The sequence below is a fragment of the Rhinoraja longicauda genome, chromosome 16 (genome assembly GCF_053455715.1).
Source record: "Rhinoraja longicauda isolate Sanriku21f chromosome 16, sRhiLon1.1, whole genome shotgun sequence".
Taxonomy (NCBI): domain Eukaryota; kingdom Metazoa; phylum Chordata; class Chondrichthyes; order Rajiformes; family Arhynchobatidae; genus Rhinoraja; species Rhinoraja longicauda.
In genome coordinates, this window is record NC_135968.1 from 12,469,611 (window position 1) to 12,493,541 (window position 23,931).

Below are 23,931 nucleotides of genomic sequence, written 5' to 3' on the forward strand. Positions count from 1 at the left end.
GCTGGGACATGTTGGCCGGTGTGGGCAAGTTGGGCCGAAGGGCCTGTTTCCACACTGTATCACTCTATGACTCTATGACTGTAAAAGCTATTACAGGAATGTTCTAAGGAAAAGATTGTCGGGGCAAATGTGGGCCCCTTGCACAAAGAGCCAGCAGAATTTATGATAGGAATGGGAAAACGACAAGGGGGAATTAAACTCTTACTTTCCATCCGAGGCACACAAGACTACCAATATCTTAGAGAATCACGCATTTATTGAGAATGAGGAACAATAAAACCCTCTTGACTCAGTGAAGGAACTGAAGTGCAATTCATAAATAATACTGGTGAAATTGGAGGCAAATAAATGCTAAGGACCCAACAATCTATTTCCACAGAGGAGGCTTTAGTGATTACTAATGATCTGGTTTTCAACGTACAGAGCTCAGAATTTTTTTAGACTTAGAGATACAGCGCGGAAACAGGCCCTTCGGCCCACCGAGTCCGCGCCGCCCAGCGATCCCCGCACATTAACACTATCCTACACACACTAGGGACAATTTTTACATATTACCCAGTCAATTAACCTACATACCTGTACGTCTTTGGAGTGTGGGAGGAAACCGAAGATCTCGGAGAAAACCCACGCAGGTCACGGGGAGAACGTACAAACTCCGTACAGATGGCGCCCGTAGTCAGGATCGGACCTGAGTCTCCGGCACTGCATTCGCTGTAAGGCAGTTGGATCTGGACTTGTTCCTGGTGAAGGGTGGCAAATAGAACCGCGGTATTTAAGAAAAGAGAGGGGAAGAATACAGACAACTAGTGATTGGAACTCTATTCCTTGGAATCTCAGGAGGATGAGGGGTGATCTTATGGAGGTGTTTAAGATCATGAGGGGAATAGATAGGGTAAATGCGCAGTCTTTTACCCAGCATAGGGGTATCAAGAACCAGAGGACATGCGATTAACGTGAGAGGGGGGAAAATTAATAGAAACCTGAGGGGTAACATTTTTACACAGAGGCTGGTGGGTATATGGAATGAGCTGCCAGAGGAGGTAGTTTAGGCAGGTATTATAACATCATTTGAAAGACATTTGGGCAGGTACATGGCTAGGAAAGGTTTAGAGGGATACTAGACCAAGTGGGGCCCAAACCTCTCCTGCATTGGTGTAGCACCCTCTCCTCCCCCTCCCCCCTCTCCCCCTCCCCCCACCCCCTCCCTCCCCCTCCCCCTCCCCCCACTCCATCCCCCTCAACCTCCCTCCCTAGGAGATAGATTTAAACTTTAAAATATGAATAACTTAAAAAATATAACACCAATTTCAATGAAACTTCTTCCATGAGGACCAAAGGGATGATGGCGAGTAAGGTGGGCCTATAATTGTCGCACTATCGTGTACCGTTTTGGCTGTAGTTCAGGAACAAACAAACGAGAGTTTTAGTATATAGATGGGCCAAGTGCGGGAAGTTGAGACTAGAGTAGATGGAGCATTTTTTGTCGGCATGGGTACAGTTAGTTGGGCCAAAGGGCCTGTTTCTGTGTTCTATGATTTGTTAGTCTACCATCAGTAGTAGGGCAAATATGGGACTCAATAATAGAAACATAGAAAATAGGTGCAGGAGTAGGCCATTCGGCCCTTCGAGCCTGCACCGCCATTCAATATGATCATGGCTGATCATCCAACTCAGTATCCCGTACCTGCCTTCTCTCCATACCCCCTGATCCCTTTAGCCACAAGGGCCACATCTAACTCCCTCTTAAATATAGCCAATGAACTGGCCTCAACTACCTTCTGTGGCAGAGGATTCCACAGATTCACCACTCTGTGTGTGAAAAAAAACTCCAAAAATAATGGAGGATGTTGCAACAGATCATCAATAATAGAAATGAATGGATTCAACGTGGATTTATGTATGATTAAACCGTTAGAATTCTTCAAGAATGCTACATCTTGATTAGATAACAAGAAATCTGTAGAAGTGGTGTATTTGGATTTCTAAAAGGCTTTTGATAAGGTCCCACATGTAAATTTGATTAACATCAATTCGATGTGTCCTTACCATGTTAATGTACTCTCATGGACTTCGAATTGTTTAATGGGCAGAAACCAAAGAATGGGAATAAACAGATCCACCTCTGGTTGGCAGGCTGTGACAGGGATTGCCGCAAGGCCCACAGCTATTCACAATCCACATCAACGGTTTGGCTCAGATTATGTGTCATATTTTCAAAATCGGCGGGATTTTGTGTACAGAGGTGGATACAAAGAGGCTTCAAGCAGATATGCAAAAGATGAGCAAGTGGAGGAGAACATGGCAGTTGGAATATAACGTTTAATATCATGAGATGCTCCACTTCTGTAAGCTTATTTGTTAAATGGTAAGAGATTAGGTGGTGCTAATGTTCAAAGGGATCCAGGAATTCATTGGAGAACAGCATGCAGGTAAAACAGGAGAGCAATTACTATGTGTAGGAAGGAACTGCATCTGCTGGTTTAAACCGAAGATAGACACAAAATGCTGGAGTAACTCAGCGGCACAGGCAGCATCTCTGGAGAGAAGGAATGGGTGACGTTTCGGGTTGAGAAGGGTCTGGACCCGAAACGTCACCCATTTCTTCTCTCCAGAGATGCTGCCTGTCTGGCTGCGTTACTCCAGTATTTTGTGTCTATCTTCAGAGCAGTTACCATGTTAGCCTTTATTACAAGAGGGTTTTTCATTACAGGAATCAGTAAGTCTTGATGCAATTGTGCAGGGATTCGGTAAGAATATCCCTGGAATATTGTGTGCAGTTTTGGATTTTTTCCACTAAAAATGATTGTACTTGCCATTGAGGGAGTACGATGAAGATGAACTAAACTGATTTCATAGATGGTGGGTTTGGTGTATGAGGAAAGACCGGGTAGACTGAAACTATATTCATTAGAGTTCAGAAAAATTATAGATCTTACTTGAACTTACAAAATTCTTGATGGGCTTGACAGGCTAGAGGCAGAGAGGATGTTTCTCCTGGTTACTGAGGCTAGGACTAACGGCATAGTTTGAGAATGAGGATGATCATTTAACTTTGGAACAAGGAGAAACCTCTTCCCTCAGAGGGTGGAGCGCTCTACCCAGTAGGATGGGGAGAGACAGTCACTAAGTTCATTCAAAGCACAATGCATTGGATCACTGGGCATTAAGGAAATCCTTGAATGTAGGGGTAGTGCTGGAGGTGGAAGATTAGCCATAATGTTGATGGATTGCAGAGCCAGGCTCCAGTGGCAGGAGGGCCTATTCTTGTGCCTACTTCATATGTCTGCAACAGTGTATGCTTTCCTCTATAATCCAGCTCTCTGAGGGGAACGGTGGGAGAGGTGGGGAAGAGGTCTTACAGAACTACCGTGCATTCAAACCATCAAGAACTGTAATAAATCAGAGTGCTGGACAGGAAGGAAAAAGCTGATGCTTTGGTTAGCAGATTGGGTGAGAGGAATCAGGAGCAGTATTTGCTTTCAGATCCAAGGAAACCAGATGCAGAGGCAAGTTTTCTTACGTACAATAAAATAGTAACAAAATGAAGGGAAATCCGGAGAGAAAAAAAAGTGGTTTTAAGGAATGTTAGGATTGTAACATTTAAAACAAAAGCTGTGGATTGTGTGAACGTGGTTAGCATTTTTTTCAATGATCATCTGTCTCTCTTCCACAACTGATTAAAGCGAAACATTTTTCGAATTTCATGTGTGCAATCTTGAGACAATCAACACCAGAGAATAATTGGGTTGACTCGGAATGTTTTTATTTAGTTAACGTTACGGCCTTTCCTCTGAGCAATTAACTGTGGCCTATTTACATTAAACTGACTTTTTTGTACGGTGTACAATGCACAAATGTTGAAAACCGAGCAATCTCAACGCAGCCAAAAGGAAACCTAAAAACCACAATGTTAAAATCAGAAGACCATGAATCATAGATGCTTGCAACCAAAGAAGCAAGGGGAATTATTCTCCTGGCTTTTTATCAGTCATTTCTTGCACAATTGTTCATCAGTCTGGAACTGCCTGTGACCTATAACCTCATAGCCAGCTAACACTGGGAACACTTCTTGTGGAAAAATCTTTGTGAAGCAGCAACGAAATGTAGGCGTCCATTTATACAAATCATCCAAAGCTCGTATTTCCTCACCCACTCATTTGGAAAGGCTGGTTCTTAATTTGACAAGAATCTTCAAGTTGCAATTTGGCCATTAAAACTACTATTCAGAATAGATCAAATGTGAAAAAATACTCAAGGCTGAATTTATTCCAGCCTTGGAAAGAAAATGGATTGAGATTCCTTTTGTTCCACAGTTCACAGAGTATGTGAAAACAACACTTAATTATGTATCCAAGATATTGCTGAACTGCTAACAGGATGCTAGAAATATTCAACAACTCAAGCAGAGAGAAAAACAGAGTTAACTTTTGTCAGAAAAGGGAAAGGCTAGAAAGGAAACAGGGCTTAAATTGCAAGAGAAAGAGGAAGGTATACCTTTATAAGATCACTTTCACCCTCCTGCATTCCAACGAATAAAGTCCATAGGGTCCTGGCGACATTCCTGTAAATCCTGTCTGCACTTTTTTCCAGTTTGTGGCATCTTTCCTATAGCAGGATGACCTAAACTGGGGATCCCTTTGCTGGGGATCGGTTTCGGGAGCTCAAAACGCGGGAGCCTGCAGACTAACATCGCGGCGCTTGCGATCTCTTTGTCAGAGATCGACTCCGGGAGCTTAGGCCACCCTGATCACGGAAGCATCAATCGTCCCGACATGGGAGCTTCGATCCCTGACTGCGGATGGTTTGACTGCCCTGTCCGCGGGAGAATAAGGAGGAAAGAAGATAAGACTTTATTGCCTTCCATCACAGTGAGGAATGTGGAGGGGCCGCTGTGGTGGATGATTATGTTAACTTTTATGTAGTTGTGTGTTTCGTTGCTTTTTTGGTATGACCATGGCAAATCAAATTCCTTGTGTTTTTACATACTTGGCTAATAGAAACATAGAAACATAGATCAATTAATTAATTAATTAATTAATTAATTACAAGTACAATTACAATTCTGCAAATGCGACCTTATTGACATTTTGTAAAACTGAAACATAACGTCCCAACTTCTATATTCAAAGCCTTTACTGAAAAGGCTAGCATTCCAAAGCCTTCCTGACACCCATGGTACCATTTTAAATGTTTCCATGCTTCTGTGTATTGAACACATCCCACACTGTCATATTATCTTGATATATAAATAATTTGACTTGTGCATCACTTATTCTACGATCCCAGCGGTCTTCAGGAAGACTCTCTCCTGTAGATTAATCAACCTCTCAGCCTGAGAAGGTCCCACTCTTGTCTGCTGCGACAGACAGTCGTTCTATTTAGATATGACCTGCAAGGCATAAAGATACAGTCGAATGAAGTGGAATCATGATGTAACTGTCTCACTTGAAGAAAATTCCCTTTGCTTTCTTGTCTGGAGGTTAATGTGCGGGAGGGAATTTGTGTTTCTGTCCAGCTGCCAGTGAGCGTGGGAGGGAGGGAACATGTGTTATGGAGACTGTAAATGCTGGAATGTTTAGCAGAAGAATATGTGTTGGAGGAAGTGAGTCCTATGAAGAGTCCTGATCCCAAATGTTCTCTGTCTATTCCCCTCAAATGATGCTGCAAGGCCACTAGAGCTCCACTAGTGCTTTGCACAATGTGTGTTATGGACTGGCTGACAATACCTTGGATAGAGGGAGAGTTAGTTCTTGATTGGCTAAACTCTAGAACAAGCATAGGGTATAGTATCATCATCTATTGATGAGAGGTCATGGACTTATTTCTGCATTCCATCATTTCAGGGCACATCACTGGTGGAGATACCTCCACTACTATCCTCGATATTGCTCTGGATGACTACTTGACCTCCCAAGCACACAAACCACTCTGGAGATCTCCTCCACCAACATCCCTATGTCTCTATGAATCCAGATTGTGCATCCTCTCCTGCCTCTTCTCCCCCATTTATGTGTAGCCCATGGTTGCAGCAGTGGTGCATGCATTAAGTCACAGAGTCACACAACACAGAAACAGGTGTGTGTCGACCAAGATGCCCATCTATGCTGGTGCCATTTGCCTACATTTGACCTGCATCCCTGTAAGCGTCTCCTATCCATGTACCTGTCCAAATGTCTTTTAAATATTGTTATTGTACCTGACTCAACCACTTCCTCTAGAAGCTTGTTCCATTTTCCCACCACCTGCTGTGTGAAAAAGTTGCTCCTCAGGTTCCGATTAAATCTTTCCATTCTCACCTTAAACCTGTGCTCTCTAGTTCTTGAATCCCCTACCATGGGGGAAAAAATGGTGTGCATTCACCTTATCAATGCCTCTCGTAATGCAATATACCTTTATAAGATCACTTTCACCCTCCTGCATTCCAGCGAATAAAGTCCATAGGGTCCTGGCGACATTTCTGTAAATCCTGTCTGCACTTTTTTCCAGTTTGTGGCATCTTTCCTATAGCAGGATGACCTAAACTGGGGATCCCTTTGCTGGGGATCGGTTTCGGGAGCTCAAACCGCGGGAGCCTGGAGACTAACATCGCGGCGCTTGCGATCTCTTTGTCAGAGATCGACTCCGGGAGCTTAGGCCACCCTGATCACGGAAGCATCAATCGTCCCGACACGGGAGCTTCGATCCCTGACTGCGGATGGTTTGACTGCCCTGTCCGCGGGAGAATAAGGAGGAAAGAAGATAAGAATTTATTGCCTTCCATCACAGTGAGGAATGTGGAGGGGCCGTTGTGGTGGATGATTATGTTAACTTTTATGTAGTTGTGTGTTTCGTTGCTTTTTTGGTATGACCATGGCAAATCAAATTCCTTGTGTTTTTACATACTTGGCTAATAGAATTAGCAGTACAATTACAATTCTGCAAATGCGACCTTATTGACATTTTGTAAAACTGAAACATAACGTCCCAACTTCTATATTCAAAGCCTTTACTGAAAAGGCTAGCATTCCAAAGCCTTCCTGACACCCATGGTACCATTTTAAATGTTTCCATGCTTCTGTGTATTGAACACATCCCACACTGTCATATTATCTTGATATATAAATAATTTGACTTGTGCGTCACTTATTCTACGATCCCAGTGGTCTTCAGGAAGACTCTCTCCTGTAGATTAATCAACCTCTCAGCCTGAGAAGGTCCCACTCTTGTCTGCTGCGACAGACAGTCGTTCTATTTAGATATGACCTGCAAGGCATAAAGATACAGTCGAATGAAGTGGAATCATGATGTAACTGTCTCACTTGAAGAAAGTTCCCTTTGCTTTCTTGTCTGGAGGTTAATGTGCGGGAGGGAATTTGTGTTTCTGTCCAGCTGCCAGTGAGCGTGGGAGGGAGGGAACATGTGTTATGGAGACTGTAAATGCTGGAATGTTTAGCAGAAGAATATGTGTTGGAGGAAGTGAGTCCTATGAAGAGTCCTGATCCCAAATGTTTTCTGTCTATTCCCCTCAAATGATGCTGCAAGGCCACTAGAGCTCCACTAGTGCTTTAGTGGACTGGCTGACAATACCTTGGATAGAGGGAGAGTTGGTTCTTGATTGGCTAAACTCTAGAACAAGCATAGGGTATAGTATCATCATCTATTGATGAGAGGTCATGGACTTATTTCTGCATTCCATCATTTCAGGGCACATCACTGGTGGAGATACCTCCACTACTATCCTCGATATTACTCTGGATGACTACTTGACCTCCCAAGCACACAAACCACTCTGGAGATCTCCTCCACCAACATCCCTATGTCTCTATGAATCCAGATTGTGCATCCTCTCCTGCCTCTTCTCCCCCATTTATATGTAGCCCATGGTTGCAGCAGTGGTGCATGCATTAAGTCACAGCTCACACAACACAGAAACAGGTGTGTGTCGACCAAGATGCCCATCTATGCTGGTGCCATTTGCCTCCATTTGAACTGCATCCCTGTAAACGTCTCCTATCCATGTACCTGTCCAAATGTCTTTTAAATATTGTTATTGTACCTGACTCAACCACTTCCTCTAGAAGCTTGTTCCATTTTCCCACCACCTGCTGTGTGAAAAAGTTGCTCCTCAGGTTCCGATTAAATCTTTCCATTCTCACCTTAAACCTGTGCTCTCTAGTTCATGAATCCCCTACCATGGGGGAAAAAACGGTGTGCATTCACCTTATCAATGCCTCTCGTAATGCAATATACCTTTATAAGATCACTTTCACCCTCCTGCATTCCAACAAATAAAGTCCATAGGGTCCTGGCGACATTCCTGTAAATCCTGTCTGCACTTTTTTCCAGTTTGTGGCATCTTTCCTATAGCAGGATGACCTAAACTGGGGATCCCTTTGCTGGGGATCGGTTTCGGGAGCTCAAACCGTGGGAGCCTGCAGACTAACATCGCGGCGCTTGCGATCTCTTTGTCAGGGATCGACTCCGGGGGCTTAGGCCACCCTGATCACGGAAGCATCAATCGTCCCGACACGGGAGCTTCGATCCCTGACTGCGGATGGTTTGACTGCCCTGTCCGCGGGAGAATAAGGAGGAAAGAAGATAAGACTTTATTGCCTTCCATCACAGTGAGGAATGTGGAGGGGCCGCTGTGGTGGATGATTATGTTAACTTTTATGTAGTTGTGTGTTTCGTTGCTTTTTTGGTATGACCATGGCAAATCAAATTCCTTGTGTTTTTACATACTTGGCTAATAGAAACATAGAAACATAGATCAATTAATTAATTAATTAATTAATTAATTACAAGTACAATTACAATTCTGCAAATGCGACCTTATCGACATTTTGTAAAACTGAAACATAACGTCCCAACTTCTATATTCAAAGCCTTTACTGAAAAGGCTAGCATTCCAAAGCCTTCCTGACACCCAAGGTACCATTTTAAATGTTTCCATGCTTCTGTGTATTGAACACATCCCACACTGTCATATTATCTTGATATATAAATAATTTGATGATTCATTTGAACTAGCAGGATTTATTTCCAGCTTCCCATGCTGAAATTTCCCCTTGACCAATCATTCTGAATATTTATAATAGAACTTTTAAATGCATTCCTCCGCATTGATTTGCCAGGAATTGCTACAAAGTTGTTTGTAGCTGATAGTTATTGTGAAAGAATCTTGAGCCATATTTATTTTTCATAACAAACATAAACCCCACGTTCCAGGCTTTTTTCATAAATCAGCAGAACGACTAGACTGTGATTCATCTGATAACCACATTTAAGAATCATATCCTTGTGGAGTACTGACCAAAACTGGCCAAAGAGAACTATACTTTCTGCAAACAAAATGTGTAGGAAGGAACTGCCGATGCTGGTTTAAACCGAAAATAGACACAAAAAGCTGGAGTAACTCAGCGGGACAGGCAACATCTCTGGAGAGAAGGAATGGGTGACATTTCGGGTCGAAACACTTCTTTAGACTGAGATTAAGGGGAGAGGGAAACGAGAGATATGGAAGGGTAAGGTGTGAAAAATGTGTACAAAGGTACAGTGAAAAGCTTTTGTTGCGCGTCAACAGAAAGACAAAACATGATTACAATCAAGCCATTTACAGTGTATGACAAGGGATACATGATAATGGTAAAAAGGTATCATATTAATTTGGCTCAAATGTACCAAAAGTAGCAGAAGGGACAAGGAGTTTCAAGGAGGGTCATGGTCAAAATTACAAGTTTTAGTAAGTGGACCGAACAAGAGTTATCTCGGTACTTTGGGAGCAGCTAAAATTGCCATCTCAATTTCCAAGAAGGATTATGGATAAGATGGATATGTGAGGTAGCGCACACAATTTGGAGTCATAAAGGTTGGAGCTGGGGGTAGTAGTTTATCGGGATGGAGAGGATCCTGATTATTTTAAGGAGATGGATTTTGATGGATGATTTAAAGGAGAGGAGGATTATGCCTGAATAGAGAGAATGTTCAAAATATTAGATTATATGGGGACCTGGAAGGGAATGTGGGTGGTTATGATTTTAGTGGAAACAGTTTAAGGAGTAGAAGGTGAGTCTCCAGGCAAGCTGAGTTTAGAATTGGCATGAGTGGGAGATCTGAGAGATGGACATGAGAAAAGGCTAGATCAAACGTAACTAATTACTTTGACATTCTTTCCTTATCTATATACTAAAACTCTCGTTTGTTTGTTTATTTGTTCCTGAACTACAGCCAAAACAGTGCACGATAGTGTGCCAATTTTAGGCCCACCTTACTCACCGTCGTCCCTTTGGTGCTAATGGAAGAAGTTTCATTGAAATCGGCGTTATATTTTTTAAGTTATTCACATTTTAAAGTTTAAATCTATCTCCTAGGGAGGAAGGGGGGAGGGAGGGGGGAGGGAGTGGGTGGAGGGAGGTGGGGAGGGGGAGGATATAGGTTGAGGAGGATGGAGTGGGAGGGAGGGAAAGGGGAAGGGTGAGGGGGAGGTAGGGGGGAGGGGGAGGGGGAGTTGGGGGGGAGGGGGAGGTAGGGGGAGGTAGGGGGGAGGGGGAGGTAGGGGGGGAGGGGAAGGGGGAGGAAGGAGGGGAGGGGGGGGAGAGGGTGCTGCACCAATGCAGGAGAGGTTTGGGCCCAATGGGTCCACCTGGTCTAGTCACCCCATAAAAACTGGCAAGTTGAAAAGGCTGTGTCCCAGATTATCTTGAGCATTTCGACTGCCAATTTCTAAAAATCTCTGTGCTATCCAGGTCTTTCAATTATTAATGATTGGAGCCAAACGTTGCCCATTCAAACTTTCCTGATTACATTGAATTATTTTCTGTCCCTTGAGAAAGAGGAAACAACTACATATAAAATGGTTTTGATGCCATAAGTTCTCATGCATATTCAAGTAATTGGGACTTTCCACTCTCTTTTATGGATATCATGTTCACTTTACATTAGTTAATAAGTATTTGATGCAATAACCATCATCCCTGTCCAGTGAGGGCTCAAGTTAAAAATTAAATTGGAATAAAATATTAATATTGATGTTGGATTGCTCTTTTGAAGCATTGGACCTTGTTCACTAAAATAGATTGGCACGCTTCCATTGCTATAACGCTGTGTAAAAAAACATGGCAGAGATCGTGGTAGGCTCAAATTTCACCAAAGCAGATTGTTTTCTCATAGTGAAACAGTAATAAAGCTATTTATATAAGGACTTAAAAACCCAAACAGCAAAAAAAAGTGGCATTTAATATAACTCATGGCTTAGGTTTGAAGAATGAATCATGTGCAATAAATTATTTGCAAAATTAATGATCGGAAAATTATTCTTAAAAGATGGTCAATATTTAGGTGGAGAATCTTATTAATGCTAGATGCATGAAATGGGTTCAAACATAATTGACACTGTTCCCACAGAAAGCTACTTCCAATTTGCACGACTGGTGCAGATCATCCCCAATCTAATCAAACTCAGTATATCCTGGGAGGGGGAAATTCTGAGCCACAGCTCAAAACGTTGCAGATATGCCGCACTTAATCATGAATGACAATGGGCAATTAAAGAGGTAAAAGGAAGAGAAGACTCCAGAACTACCCTTGCCACCAGCTAAGCCATTCTAATAGTGTTACAACACTTACAACAGGGGTAGGTCATTTAGAACGGAGATGAGGAAAAACTTTTTCAGTCAGAGAGTTGTGAATCTGTGGAATTCTCTGCCTCAGAAGGCAGTGGAGGCCAGTTCTCTGAATGCATTCAAGAGAGAGCTAGATAGAGCTCTTAAGGATAGTGGAGTCAGGGGGTATGGAGAGGAGGCAGGAACGGGGTACTGATTGAGAATGATCAGCCATGATCACATTGAATGGTGGTGCTGGCTCGAAGGGCCAAATGGCCTCCTCCTGCACCTATTGTCTATTGTCTATTGACATCTACTTCACAATTGTGAACTTCTGTCACAGCAGTCTACATCCCACCGAATGCTAACGCTAGCACAGCTTTAGGCTACCTGCTCGGTGCAATAAACTCACAACAGAGCACATATCCAGAAGCAGCCCACATCATAGCCGGGGACTTCAATCATGCAGACCTAAAGTCAGTTCTCCCGAAACTTGAACAACACATAAGATGTGCTACCAGGGGGAAAAACACACTAGACAAGGTTTACTCAAATATTAAGAAGGGTTTCAGGTCAGCACCACTACCACACCTGGGGCAGTCAGATCACCTGTCCATATTCCTAACTCCAGCATACACCCCACTCAGGAGGAAAGCTCCAGTCACCATAAAGACTGTTAAGACATGGCCTGAAGGAGCTTCCTCGCAGCTGCAGGATTGCTTCGAAAGGACCAACTGGGATATTTTTGAGGATCAGGACTTGGAGGAGTACACATCAACTGTACTTTGCTACATCCAAAACTGTGTTGACAATGTCACCGTCGACAAACGCATCCGGTTGTATCCCAATCAGAAACCCTGGATGACAAAGGATGTCAGGTCTCTCCTCAAGGACCGTAACACCGCCTTCAGGTCTAGTGATAGAGCTCTATACAGTGCTGCTAGAACCAACCTGAAGAGAGGCATCAAGGATGCCAAAGCGTCCTACAAGAGGAAGATTGAGGACCACTTTACCAACAATGACCCACGGCGGGTATGGCAAGGCATCCAGCACATCACCAACTACAAGACCAGCAACCGCACGACTGCCGACGGCGACGCCTCGCTGGCAGAGGAACTTAACTGTTTCTTTGCTCGTTTCGAGGTGAAAGCTACAGTGGCAGACATAACACCCTCTCCAGCACCTGACAGCAACACCTTCACTGTGCAGGAGTATGATGTTAAGCGCGTGCTCAGAGCAGTGAATCCCAGGAAAGCTGCAGGCCCCGATGGTGTGACGGGCAGAGTGCTGAGGGAATGTGCAGACCAATTATCTGAGGTCTTCACAAAAATCTTCAACCTGTCCCTTTTAAAATCCACCATCCCTCCCTGCCTGAAGTCCGCCACAATCATCCCACTGCCGAAAAAGTCTGTCATCAGCGGTCTTAACGACTACCGTCCGGTAGCACTCACACCGGTCATCACAAAGTGCTTCGAGAGACTGGTCCTGCAGCACATCAAAGCCAGCCTCCCACCCACCTTCGACCCACACCAGTTTGCCTACAGAGCAAATAGGTCTACAGGGGATGCCATCGACACTGCTCTTCACACTGCACTGACCCACCTTGAACACCAGGGGAGCTATGTGAGGATGCTCTTCCTCGACTTCAGCTCTGCCTTTAACACGGTCATCCCGAGCAGACTGGTCACCAAACTTTCCGACCTTGGATTTTCCCAAACCATCTGCCAATGGATCAAGGACTTCCTGACCAACCGCCCCCAGACCGTCAAAATAGGCCCTCACCTCTCCTCCACCATTACACTGAGCACCGGCTCACCACAGGGCTGTGTGTTGAGCCCCATCCTTTACTCCCTCTACACTCACGACTGCGCCCCCACCCATCCCACCAACACCATCATCAAGTTCGCGGATGACACGACTGTGGTTGGACTCATCTCAGGAGGAGATGAGACAGCCTATAGGGATGAAATCCAAAGGCTGGCAGCATGGTGTTCAGTGAACAATCTGGTCCTGAACTCCTCCAAAACAAAGGAACTTATAATTGACTTTAGAAAAACCAGTGTAGAATACGACCCACTCTACATCAATGGGGTCTGTGTGGAAAGGGTACCCGCTTTCAGGTTCCTGGGTACGCACATCGCAGAGGATCTTACCTGGTCTACCAACACCATCACCACAGTAAAGAAGGCACAGCAGAGACTCCACTTCCTGAGGATCCTCAGGAAAACCAACCTGCAGGAGAAGCTCATGTTGTCCTTCTATCGCTGCTCCATCGAGAGTGTGCTGGCATACTGTATAACCACATGGTATGCCAGCTGCTCAGAAAAGGACAGGAAGGCCCTTCAGAGGGTCATCACGACGGCCCAGAAGATCATCGGCTGCTCACTGCCCTCCCTGGAGCACCTGTTCAGCCTACGCTGCCTCAGTAGAGCAGGCAAAATAATAAAAGATCCATCCCACCCCGGCCACCGTCTGTTTGTTCATCTGCCCTCTGGTCGACGTTTCAGGTCGATCAAATCCCGAACAAACAGACTTAAGAACAGTTTTTACCCCAGGGCCATACGAGAACTGAACACTACCTTTGCACTAGGCAACACCGTTAAAAAATCTTGTACTTAATATAATTGTATTTATGTATTTATTTGTTTTTGCATTTATTGCATATATGTTTGTACGCACCGTCAGGATTGGCTATTTTTTAATTTCGTTGTACTCGTTGCAATGACAATAAATGAATATTATTATTATTATTATTATTATACTTGATACAAAAGAAACCCCCAAGGCCATTTACACCTGCACAGTCAAATAAGAGAAGTAATTAGATGGTAGAACACGCATAATGATACCTAACAGCAAAGTGAATTACTAACGCACCCACACCACCCTGGCCACACACTCATTTCACCCCTGCCTTTGGGAAGAAGGTACAGGAGCCTGAAAACTGCAATGTACAGGTTCGGGAACAGCTTCTTCCCTACAACCATTCGGCTATTAAACACTACAATCTCAAATAAGCTCTGAACTACATAGACTATTATTGTTATTATTACACTATCACTGTTTGTTTTTTGTGTGTACATGTGTGTGTATGTATATTATACATATATACACGTGCACACATATGTACATACAAAAAACAAACAGTAACAGAGCTTATTTGATCTATATATATGTGATCAATATATATGTGTATTTGTGAGTAATGTATAAATATATATACACATAACTTTTTTTTCCTCTCATTTATTATATTGTTTACAGTGTACTATGTTTACATATTCGGTTGTGTTGCTGCAAGTATCATATCATATCATATCATATATCTACAGCCGGAAACAGGCCTTTTCGGCCCTCCAAGTCCGTGCCGCCCAGTGATCCCCGTACATTAACACTATCCTACACCCACTAGGGACAATTTTTACATTTACCCAGCCAATTAACCTACATACCTGTACGTCTTTGGAGTGTGGGAGGAAACCGAAGATCTCGGAGAAAACCCACGCAGGTCACGGGGAGAACGTACAAACTCCTTACAGTGCAGCACCCGTAGTCAGGATCGAACCTGTGTCTCCGGCGCTGCATTCGCTGTAAAGCAGCAACTCTACCGCTGCGCTACCGTGCTACCTGGGAGATATGACAATAAAACACTGGACTCACCATGATCCAGGCAAGGTAGGCAATCAATCCAATCTATTCCAAAAGTTATGGATGCAAAAGTTATCGAAAACATTCATATGGTTATTGCAGAGAAACGAGGATCAGTGAGTGAAGGTATTTATTCACAAAATGCTGGAGTAACTCAGCAGGTCAGGCAGCATCTCAGGAGAGAAGGAATGAGTGACGTTTCGGGTCGAGACCCTTCTTCAGACTGTTTTCCAGCTCTTTTTTAAAAACCTTCTTGTCTTGCTGGATGAGAAAGTAATGAACTTTGTACAGGGTGAAATAAAGCAACAAATGTGTTGTAAGCCCGGGCCAGATGTTATTATATAAAAGTGTCTCGTTATTAAAGAATTCTGCCTAGCCTAGGGCCATACTCTCTCTTCCAGAGGCAGTCTTTCATCAGGGGCCCAGCACGAAGCACTATGACCTGGTGGAGTGCAACTAGCTGAAGTCACAGAGAGATTTTGATTGCTGGTGAGGTCCCAGCCTTCGGCTCACCAATCCTCAAATCTATTATTGTTATTGAAAGTTTGTGAAGACTTGTCAAATACACTTAAAATCATTTGCCATCTGTCAGAAATCACAAATCATACAAAAAAATTACAGATTCTTTAAATTATTAAAAAGGCCCTCTTGAAAACCAAAACATTGAAACCATCTCAATGAAGTGAAACAGTGTTCTGCCTCTGGATTCTAATTTCTCCCATTTGATTGAACAGCTGTACTTGTGTCAGGTTTACGCAGGGATCAGGTCAGCAGGCAGCTTTCCCAGCCTGACACTTGGGAAATCTATAAAAACTCACACTATCGCGTAGGCAGTACGGTGGCGCTGCGGTAGAGTTGCTGTCTTACAGCGCTTGCAGCGCCGGAGACCCAGGTTCAATCCCGACTACGGGTGCTGTCTGTACGGAGTTTGTATGTTCTCCCCGTGACCGCGTGGGTTTCCTCCGAGATCTTCGGTTTCCTCCCACACTAAAAGATGCACACGTTGGTGGGTAAATTGGCTTGGTATAAGTGTAAAATTGTCACTAGTGTGTATAGGATGGTGTTAATGTGCGGGGATCGCTGGACTCGGTGGGCAGAAGGGCCTGTTTCCGTGCTGTACCTCGAAACTAAAAACCAAACTAAACTCTATTGGAGTCCATAGCCTAGGTGTATTCCAATGCTGAGAAACCTAGCTAAATCCAACTTTAGGCGCAGTACAGAGGTAAACCCGAAAGACCACAGTCAGCACTTCCCACGATATGAAAAGTGACCCAGAAAAGATTGCTGACACAATAAATCGCTTCATAATCTTAACCACGATGTTTGCAAATGCCATGTCTAGAGAAGGTCACTGTTGAATGAATGTTAATGTAAAGCACAGAGCTTTCTACAGCTGAAAAGCAGTCTCTTTTTTAGACTGGAGAGAAGTATATGTTGAATTTCTCTGCACGAGGACCACAGTTTCATTTTGCATATTACTATCCTAGACTTGGCAATGGGGTACCATTTCAAAGCTTAGAAATGTGGTGTCATATGCTACCTGCTTACTTCAACCTCACATAAGTTGTCTTCCTGCCTTTGGAGACACACAATAACGTCCCAGTCCAGTTCCCCATTTGCCTTTGTTATGTGTACCTCTTTGGATGTCAACATAGAGGAATGCTCTCCTCAGTCAACAAGCAGACATTGTCCTCACTCATTGGCTTCAACGCCCAATTTCACATATTTTATATTTGTTCATATATTTTGACAATGTACGAGGTGGTCAAAAACAGCAAAAAATCAGCAGGTAATACAGCATTTGTGGAAAGAGAAATATTGGGTCGACTACCTTTCATCAGAACTGCCCGATCACACATTCCTTTTTCTTAAACAACTCTCCCTACCCTTTCTCCTACTGAAAACTAACTTGCATCTCTCCTTCCCAGTTCTGATGAAGGGTTACACACCCAAAATGTGTACTGTTTCTCTTTCCACATATGCTGCATTACCTACCGAGTATTTCTCGCATTTTAGTTTTTTCTTTCCAGGTTTTCAGCAGCTGCAGTTCTTTTTTGATTTTCATATACAAAGTCCCTTCAGCTAATGAAGTCTATGCTGAATCTTAGAGCAATGAGAGCCGTTCCCACTCCCTCACTCATTTTCTTGTAACTGTCCTCCCTCACATGCCCATGAACTCCCATCCACATGTTTGAGATCGGGGTGGAAACTGGTGCAGCAGAAGATTACATGGGTCATAGGGAGAGCATGCAAACCCCACACAGACAGTACCCAAGGTCAACACCTAACCATAACAGTTGGCGCTGTGGGTCTTCTGCATTGTCTGCTGTTCCACACAAATAATCTAGCATTTTAGGGCTAATGGAATCAAGGGATATGGGGAGAAAGCAGGAATGGGGTACTGATTTTGGATGATCAGCCATGATCATATTGAATGGCGGTACTGGCTCAAAGAGCCGAATGGCCTCCTCCTGCACCTATTTTCGACGGGGGGGGAGGGAGGGACGGCTTGTGACATTCTCTATCTTTCTCACTCTCTCTTTCTCACTTCACATACAAAAGGGGAACTCACACACATGGATTAGCACGCTGATTACCAACTGTCATCTACACAATCCCAGGAGCCCAATGTTAAATGCGAACCTCTTTGCGACAGTTTATCAAATATTTTTTGTAAATTCTCTGGAGCAGTTTTATCAGCCCCACTTCATGCAAACTCAAGATACTACCCACAGATTTGTTAAATGCAGTTCCCTTCATTAGCTTTGTTTGGATTATTCTCAATTCCCCCCAGAGAATCCAGTTCAAAATCCTCCTCATGACCTACAAAGCCCTCCATAACCTGGCCCCATCCTACCTGACTGACCTCCTCCACAGGCACACTCCCACCTGCACGCTCCGCTCTGCTGCTGCCAACCTCCTGTCCCCCCCCATCCGGACCAAACTCAGATCCTGGGGGGACAGGGCTTTCTCCATCGCTGCTCCCACCCTCTGGAACTCACTACCCCAAACCGTCAGAGACTCCTCCTCACTCACCACATTCAAAACATCACTGAAGTCTCACCTGTTCAGCACTGCCTTCAACCACTGACCGTCACCTCACCTTCTGTCTCCTTTTTCTGTTCGTTTACTTATTTATCTATTTATTTTCTTCTCTATGTTCTAGTAATCCCTGTAAAGCGTCTTTGAGTGTTTGAAAAGCGCTATATAAATGTAATGCATTATTATTATTATTATTATTAATATTACTTTGATTTTCGCCGTGCCCAGGCCTTTAATGGTGGATTCCAGTATTCTTCCTCACACTGGCACAACGCTAACTGATGCATGGTTCCCTTTCTCTCTCTCTCCTCCTCTTGATTAGCAAGGATGTTGTTGTTACCCGTGTATCTATGTTTGTCTGGGGACTCCTGTGTGCTGCTGCTGCTGCACTCGTTGCCCCAACAGAAGGGCTTGATAGATCAACTGTCTCAGGCTTGCAACGAATACCAATAAACAATCAGCATTAAGACTGTTATCATGGGTTGGGGCATCCCCCCCCCCCCCCCCCGCCCCCCCAACACCCCACCCACCCACCTCCTAAAATTACACTAAATACCACTCTGTTGGAAACAGTCAACAAATTCACCTACTTTGGATCTGCAAAGATTCTTTCTCTGGATTAAGGAAATTAATTCATGTATAGGAAAGGCAGCAACCACCTTTGGGAGGCGAACAAAGTAGGCATGGAAGAAACGGAAACTCATAATCAAGGCCAAGATAACTGTCCACAAAGCGTGCGTCTTGAGGAGGTTACTGTACAGCAGTGAAGCTTGGACGACGTCAAGAATGGAAACTGAATAATTTTCATTTCCGCTGTCTTCATCACGTCCGGGAGTTTTGGCAGGACAAAATCACCATTGAATCTTGTCTCTCGCTGACCGACATGCATAGCATCCCTGCCATCCTCAAGCAGAAGCGGCTCCACCGGCTTGGACATGTACACAGGATGGAAAATGGACGCATCCCCAAAGATGTATTATACAGGGGTCCCCAATGCCGAAGGCCAAGAGGAAGACTATAGCTTCACTACAAGGATACGATTAAAAGAGTCATACAGTCATAGGGTGATACAGTATGAAAACAGGCTCTTTGGCCCAACTTGCCCACACTGGCCAACATGTCTGAGCTACACTAGTCCCACCTGCCAGCATTTGGTCGAGAGATATATTTTACTTTCCAGGCCGTTGCGTCAGGAATTACGCTAACCCTTTAACTGAGTTCTTCAGAAAACTTTACAAAAGTTTGCCACCAAGTTCACATAATCTTAAAACCTATCCCATGGTGACGCAATCCTTAGAAACAGGCACACACCGTTTTTGCATTGAAACGGATTAAAAGTGAAAATATCTACTTCTGGACGTTCTCAAACTACAGAATAGTTAAAGCAGTTCACAAAGTGCTACGGTGCCAACATTATCCAGTTCTTCAGACAACTTTAAAAAAAGTTTGCCACCAAGTTCACGTAATCTTAAAACCTATTCCACGTGGTGGGCAATGCTTAGTATCAGGCACGAGCCTTTTTATTTTTTGCATTGAAACGGAGTAAAAGTGAAAATATCTGCTGCTGGATTTGCCCCAAAGTGCAACTATAGTTGAGGCAGATCACAGGTGGTGAAGTGCAGTGCAGTGAGTGCAGTGGAGTGGAGTGGAGTGCAGTGAGTGGAATGCAGTGAGTGGAGTGCAGTGAGTGGAGTGCAGTGCAGTGGAGTGGAGTGGAGTGGAGTGCAGTGAGTGGAGTGCAGTGAGTGGAGTGCAGTGAGTGCAGTGGAGTGGAGTGGAGTGCAGTGAGTGGAGTGCAGTGAGTGGAGTGCAGTGAGTGCAGTGGAGTGGAGTGGAGTGCAGTGAGTGGAGTGCAGTGAGTGCAGTGCAGTGCAGTGGAGTGGAGTGGAGTGCAGTGGAGTGGAGTACAGTGCAGGCATTGTCCCGGGAGCAACATTGCAGGCGAGTGGCCCGCGCCTCGCCGGTCGCCTCTGCGGCTGCGCGCCCGGCCCGGCCCGTCTCCATGGTGACCCCAGACATGGCGGCGACGCGACTGAAGAGCCGGAGGTCGCAGATCGACCCGCACTCGTCCCGCAGAGGCCCCGACAAGACGCTGACCGGCAGCAATTCGGTAGGGAAATGGGTCTGTGGCAATGAGAGTCCTTGAGCAGGCAGTGGAGACCTCCATCCCCATCCCCACCATGCCCACCCTCACCCACTCCTCCACCCTCACCCTCAGCACCCTCACGCACTCCATCCCCACCCTCACCACCCACTCCACCCTCACCATCCCCACCCTCACCATCCCCACCCTCACCCACTCCATCCTCACCCACTTCGTCCTCACCTCCACCCTCACCCTCACCGTCCCCACCCTCATCACCCCCATCCTCACCTCCACCCACTCCACCCTCACCCACTCCATCCCCACTCTCACCCACTCCATCCTCACCTCCACCCTCAGCACCCTCACCATCCCCACCCTCACCCACTGCATCCCCACCCACCATCCCCATCCCCACCCTCACCCACTCCATCCCCACCCACCATCCTCACCTCCACCCTCACCATCCCCATCCCCATCCCCACCCTCACCCACTCCATCCCCACCCACCATCCTCACCTCCACCCTCACCATCCCCATCCCCATCCCCACCCTCACCCACTCCATCCTCACCCACTTCGTCCTTACCTCCACCCTCACCCTCACCGTCCCCACCCTCATCACCCCCATCCTTACCTCCACCCTCAGCACCCTCACCCACTCCATCCTCACTCTCACCCACTCCATCCTCACCTCCACCCACTCCACCCTCACCCACTCCATCCTCACTCTCACCCACTCCATCCTCACCTCCACCCTCAGCACCCTCACCATCCCCACCCTCACCCACTGCATCCCCACCCACCATCCCCATCCCCACCCTCACCCACTCCATCCCCACCCACCATCCTCACCTCCACCCTCACCATCCCCATCCCCATCCCCATCCCCACCCACTCCACCCTCATCCACTTCACCCTCACCTCCATCCTCAGCACCCTCACCTCCACCCTCACCATCCTCATCTCCACCCTCCATCCTCAACTCCACCCTCACCCTCACCATCTCCACCCTCACCCACTTCATCCTCACCTCCACCCTCACCCTCAGCACCCTCACTCTCACCATCCCCACCCTCACCCTCACCCACTCTATCCTCACCTCCACCCTCACCCTCTGCACCCTCACCATCCCCATCATCCTCACCCTCACCCTCTGCACCCTCACCATCCCCACTCACACCATCCCCACCCTCACCCACTCCATCCTCAACTCCACCTTCACCCTCACCATCCCCACCCTCACCCACTCCATCCTCACCCTCAGCACCCTCACCCTCACCATCCCCACCCTCATCCTCACCCACTCTATCCTCACCTCCACCCTCACCCTCTGTACCCTCACCATCCCCATCATCCCCACCCTCACCATCCCCACCCTCACCCACTCCATCCTCACCTCCACCCTCACCCTCACCGTCCCTACCCTCATCACCCTCACCCTCAGCACCCTCACCTCCACCCTCACCCTCACCATCCCCACCCTCACCATCCCCATTCTCAGCTCCACCCTCACCATCCCCACGTCATCATCCCCATCCTCACCATCCCCACCCTCACCCACTCCATCCTCAACTCGACCCTCACCCTCACCATCCCCACCCTCACCCACTCCATCCTCACCCTCACCCACTCCATCCTCACCCTCACCCACACCCACTCCATCCTCACCTCCACCCTCACCCTCACCGTCCCTACCCTCATCACCCCCACCCTCACCATCACCCACTCCACCCTCACCTGCACCATCCCCACCCTCACCCACTCCATCCTCACCTCCACCCTCAGCACCCTCACCTCCACCCTCACCATCCCCATCCCCACCATCTCCACCCTCACCCACTCCACCCTCACCATCCCCACCCTCACCATTCCCACCCCCACCCTCACCATCCCCACCCTCACCATCCCCACCCTCACCATCCCCACCCTCATCATCCCCACCCTCATCATCCCCACCCTCATCATCCCCACTCTCAGCTCCACCCTCACCATCCCCACATCATCATCCCCACCCTCACCCACTCCACCCTCACCATCCAGTTGATGTTAACAAAAGAGAGTTAGATATAGCTCTTAGGGCTAACAGAATCAATGGATATAGGGAGAAAGCAGGAACGGGGTACTGATTCTGGATGATCAGCCATGATCAAATTGAATGGTGGTGCTGGCTCGAAGGGCCGCATGGCCTACTCCTGCACCTATTTTCTATGTTTCTATCCCCACCCTCACCCTCATCATCCCCATTCTCACCCTTCCTGCCCTGATCTTCCTCACCCTTCCCACCTTCACCCTCTGCATCCTCATCCTCACCCTCCCCTCCCTCACCCTCACCGCCCTGGCAAGATCAGGGACCAAGATCTGGTTAACCATCAACGCAATACTGATGTATAGATTCCTCCAGACTCTTCTAAAGAACTAAAGTTGTTTTTACTTATCTCAAGATGGTCTGTCTTAATTAAAAGACTAGCCTTTAGTCAATTGCAGGAAGTGATCCAGTCTCTTCTGGCTCCAATGCACCAATTTCTATTCAATATAATAGCACCTTAATCTATTAGCATTACACTTCACAATGCTGAACATCCTAAGTTTTTTTAGTTGCTTGGATCAGTTAACAATGGCCAATTTTCAGAATATCCAAAAAATGCCTACCAAAGCTACCATAAATTGCTGAATGCTACGATAATTTTAAAACCATATGGTGAACTTTAATATGTACAATTCCATAGCCATTCCAGCCAGCCCAGGCTTCCAATTTTCTGCCCGGACCTCCACACTCCCCTGCCCGGTTCCAGGTTCATAACGTTCAGCCTAGGTTTTCTCCTTCTTGCCCTGCTTCCATTCTCACCATGATTCCCGCCCCCCCCCACCTTTGTCTGACCTTTTGTTCAACCCTACCCCCAAGCACTACTCTTCCACCTCCCTCCCAACCATGTCCCACACCCTGAACCCTCCCTTTCATACCCCTTACTCTCTTTTCTGACCCCATACCTTTCCGAGCTCTCAAATAATGATGAGACAGAGTAGAGGAAGGAGATTCAGAACCTCGTAACCTGGTGCCAAGACAACAACCTTTCCCTCACTGTCAGCAAGACAAAGGAGACTGTGATCAACCTCAGGATGTGAAATGGTACACATAACCTGGTATACATTTACGGCACCTTAGTAGAGATGGTTGGAAGCTGCAAGTTCCTAGGAAACTTGCAAATATCACCAGCAACCTGTCCTGGACCAGCCATATCGAAGCAATGGCCAAGAAAGCACACCAATGCCCTTACTTCCTTAGAAGGCTCCGTAGGTTTGACATGCCCCCAACAACAGGCAATTGGCTTTGCTTTTAATACGTGGTCTTACTCCCACCAATAGATAATGCTTAATGCTTGCAGTGTGCCTACATATAAAATCAATACGAGATCGATAACATGGGAAAATCTTCTTAATTCCGTTGAAGATTAGGTTCTCTAACAGCAGTACAAAAACCAGAAATATCTCTTTAATATTAAAGTAAAAACTATAAAGCAGGTCCAAAGAAATAATAATTGGATCAATTTGTTCATACAATAACTTTAATTAGAGTGTT

At 45.9% G+C, this 23,931-nt stretch overlaps 1 protein-coding gene across 1 annotated transcript in view; it reads left to right on the top strand.

Annotated features, from left to right (window-relative positions):
- Positions 1-20,271: 20,271 nt before the first annotated feature.
- cabcoco1 (ciliary associated calcium binding coiled-coil 1) overlaps positions 20,272-23,931 on the top strand; it is a 78,105-nt gene continuing 74,445 nt past the window's right edge. Inside the window, exon 1 of the mRNA XM_078413240.1 lies at positions 20,272-20,379. Coding sequence (XP_078269366.1) covers positions 20,272-20,379 — 108 coding nt within the window. The remainder of the gene's footprint in view (positions 20,380-23,931) is intronic.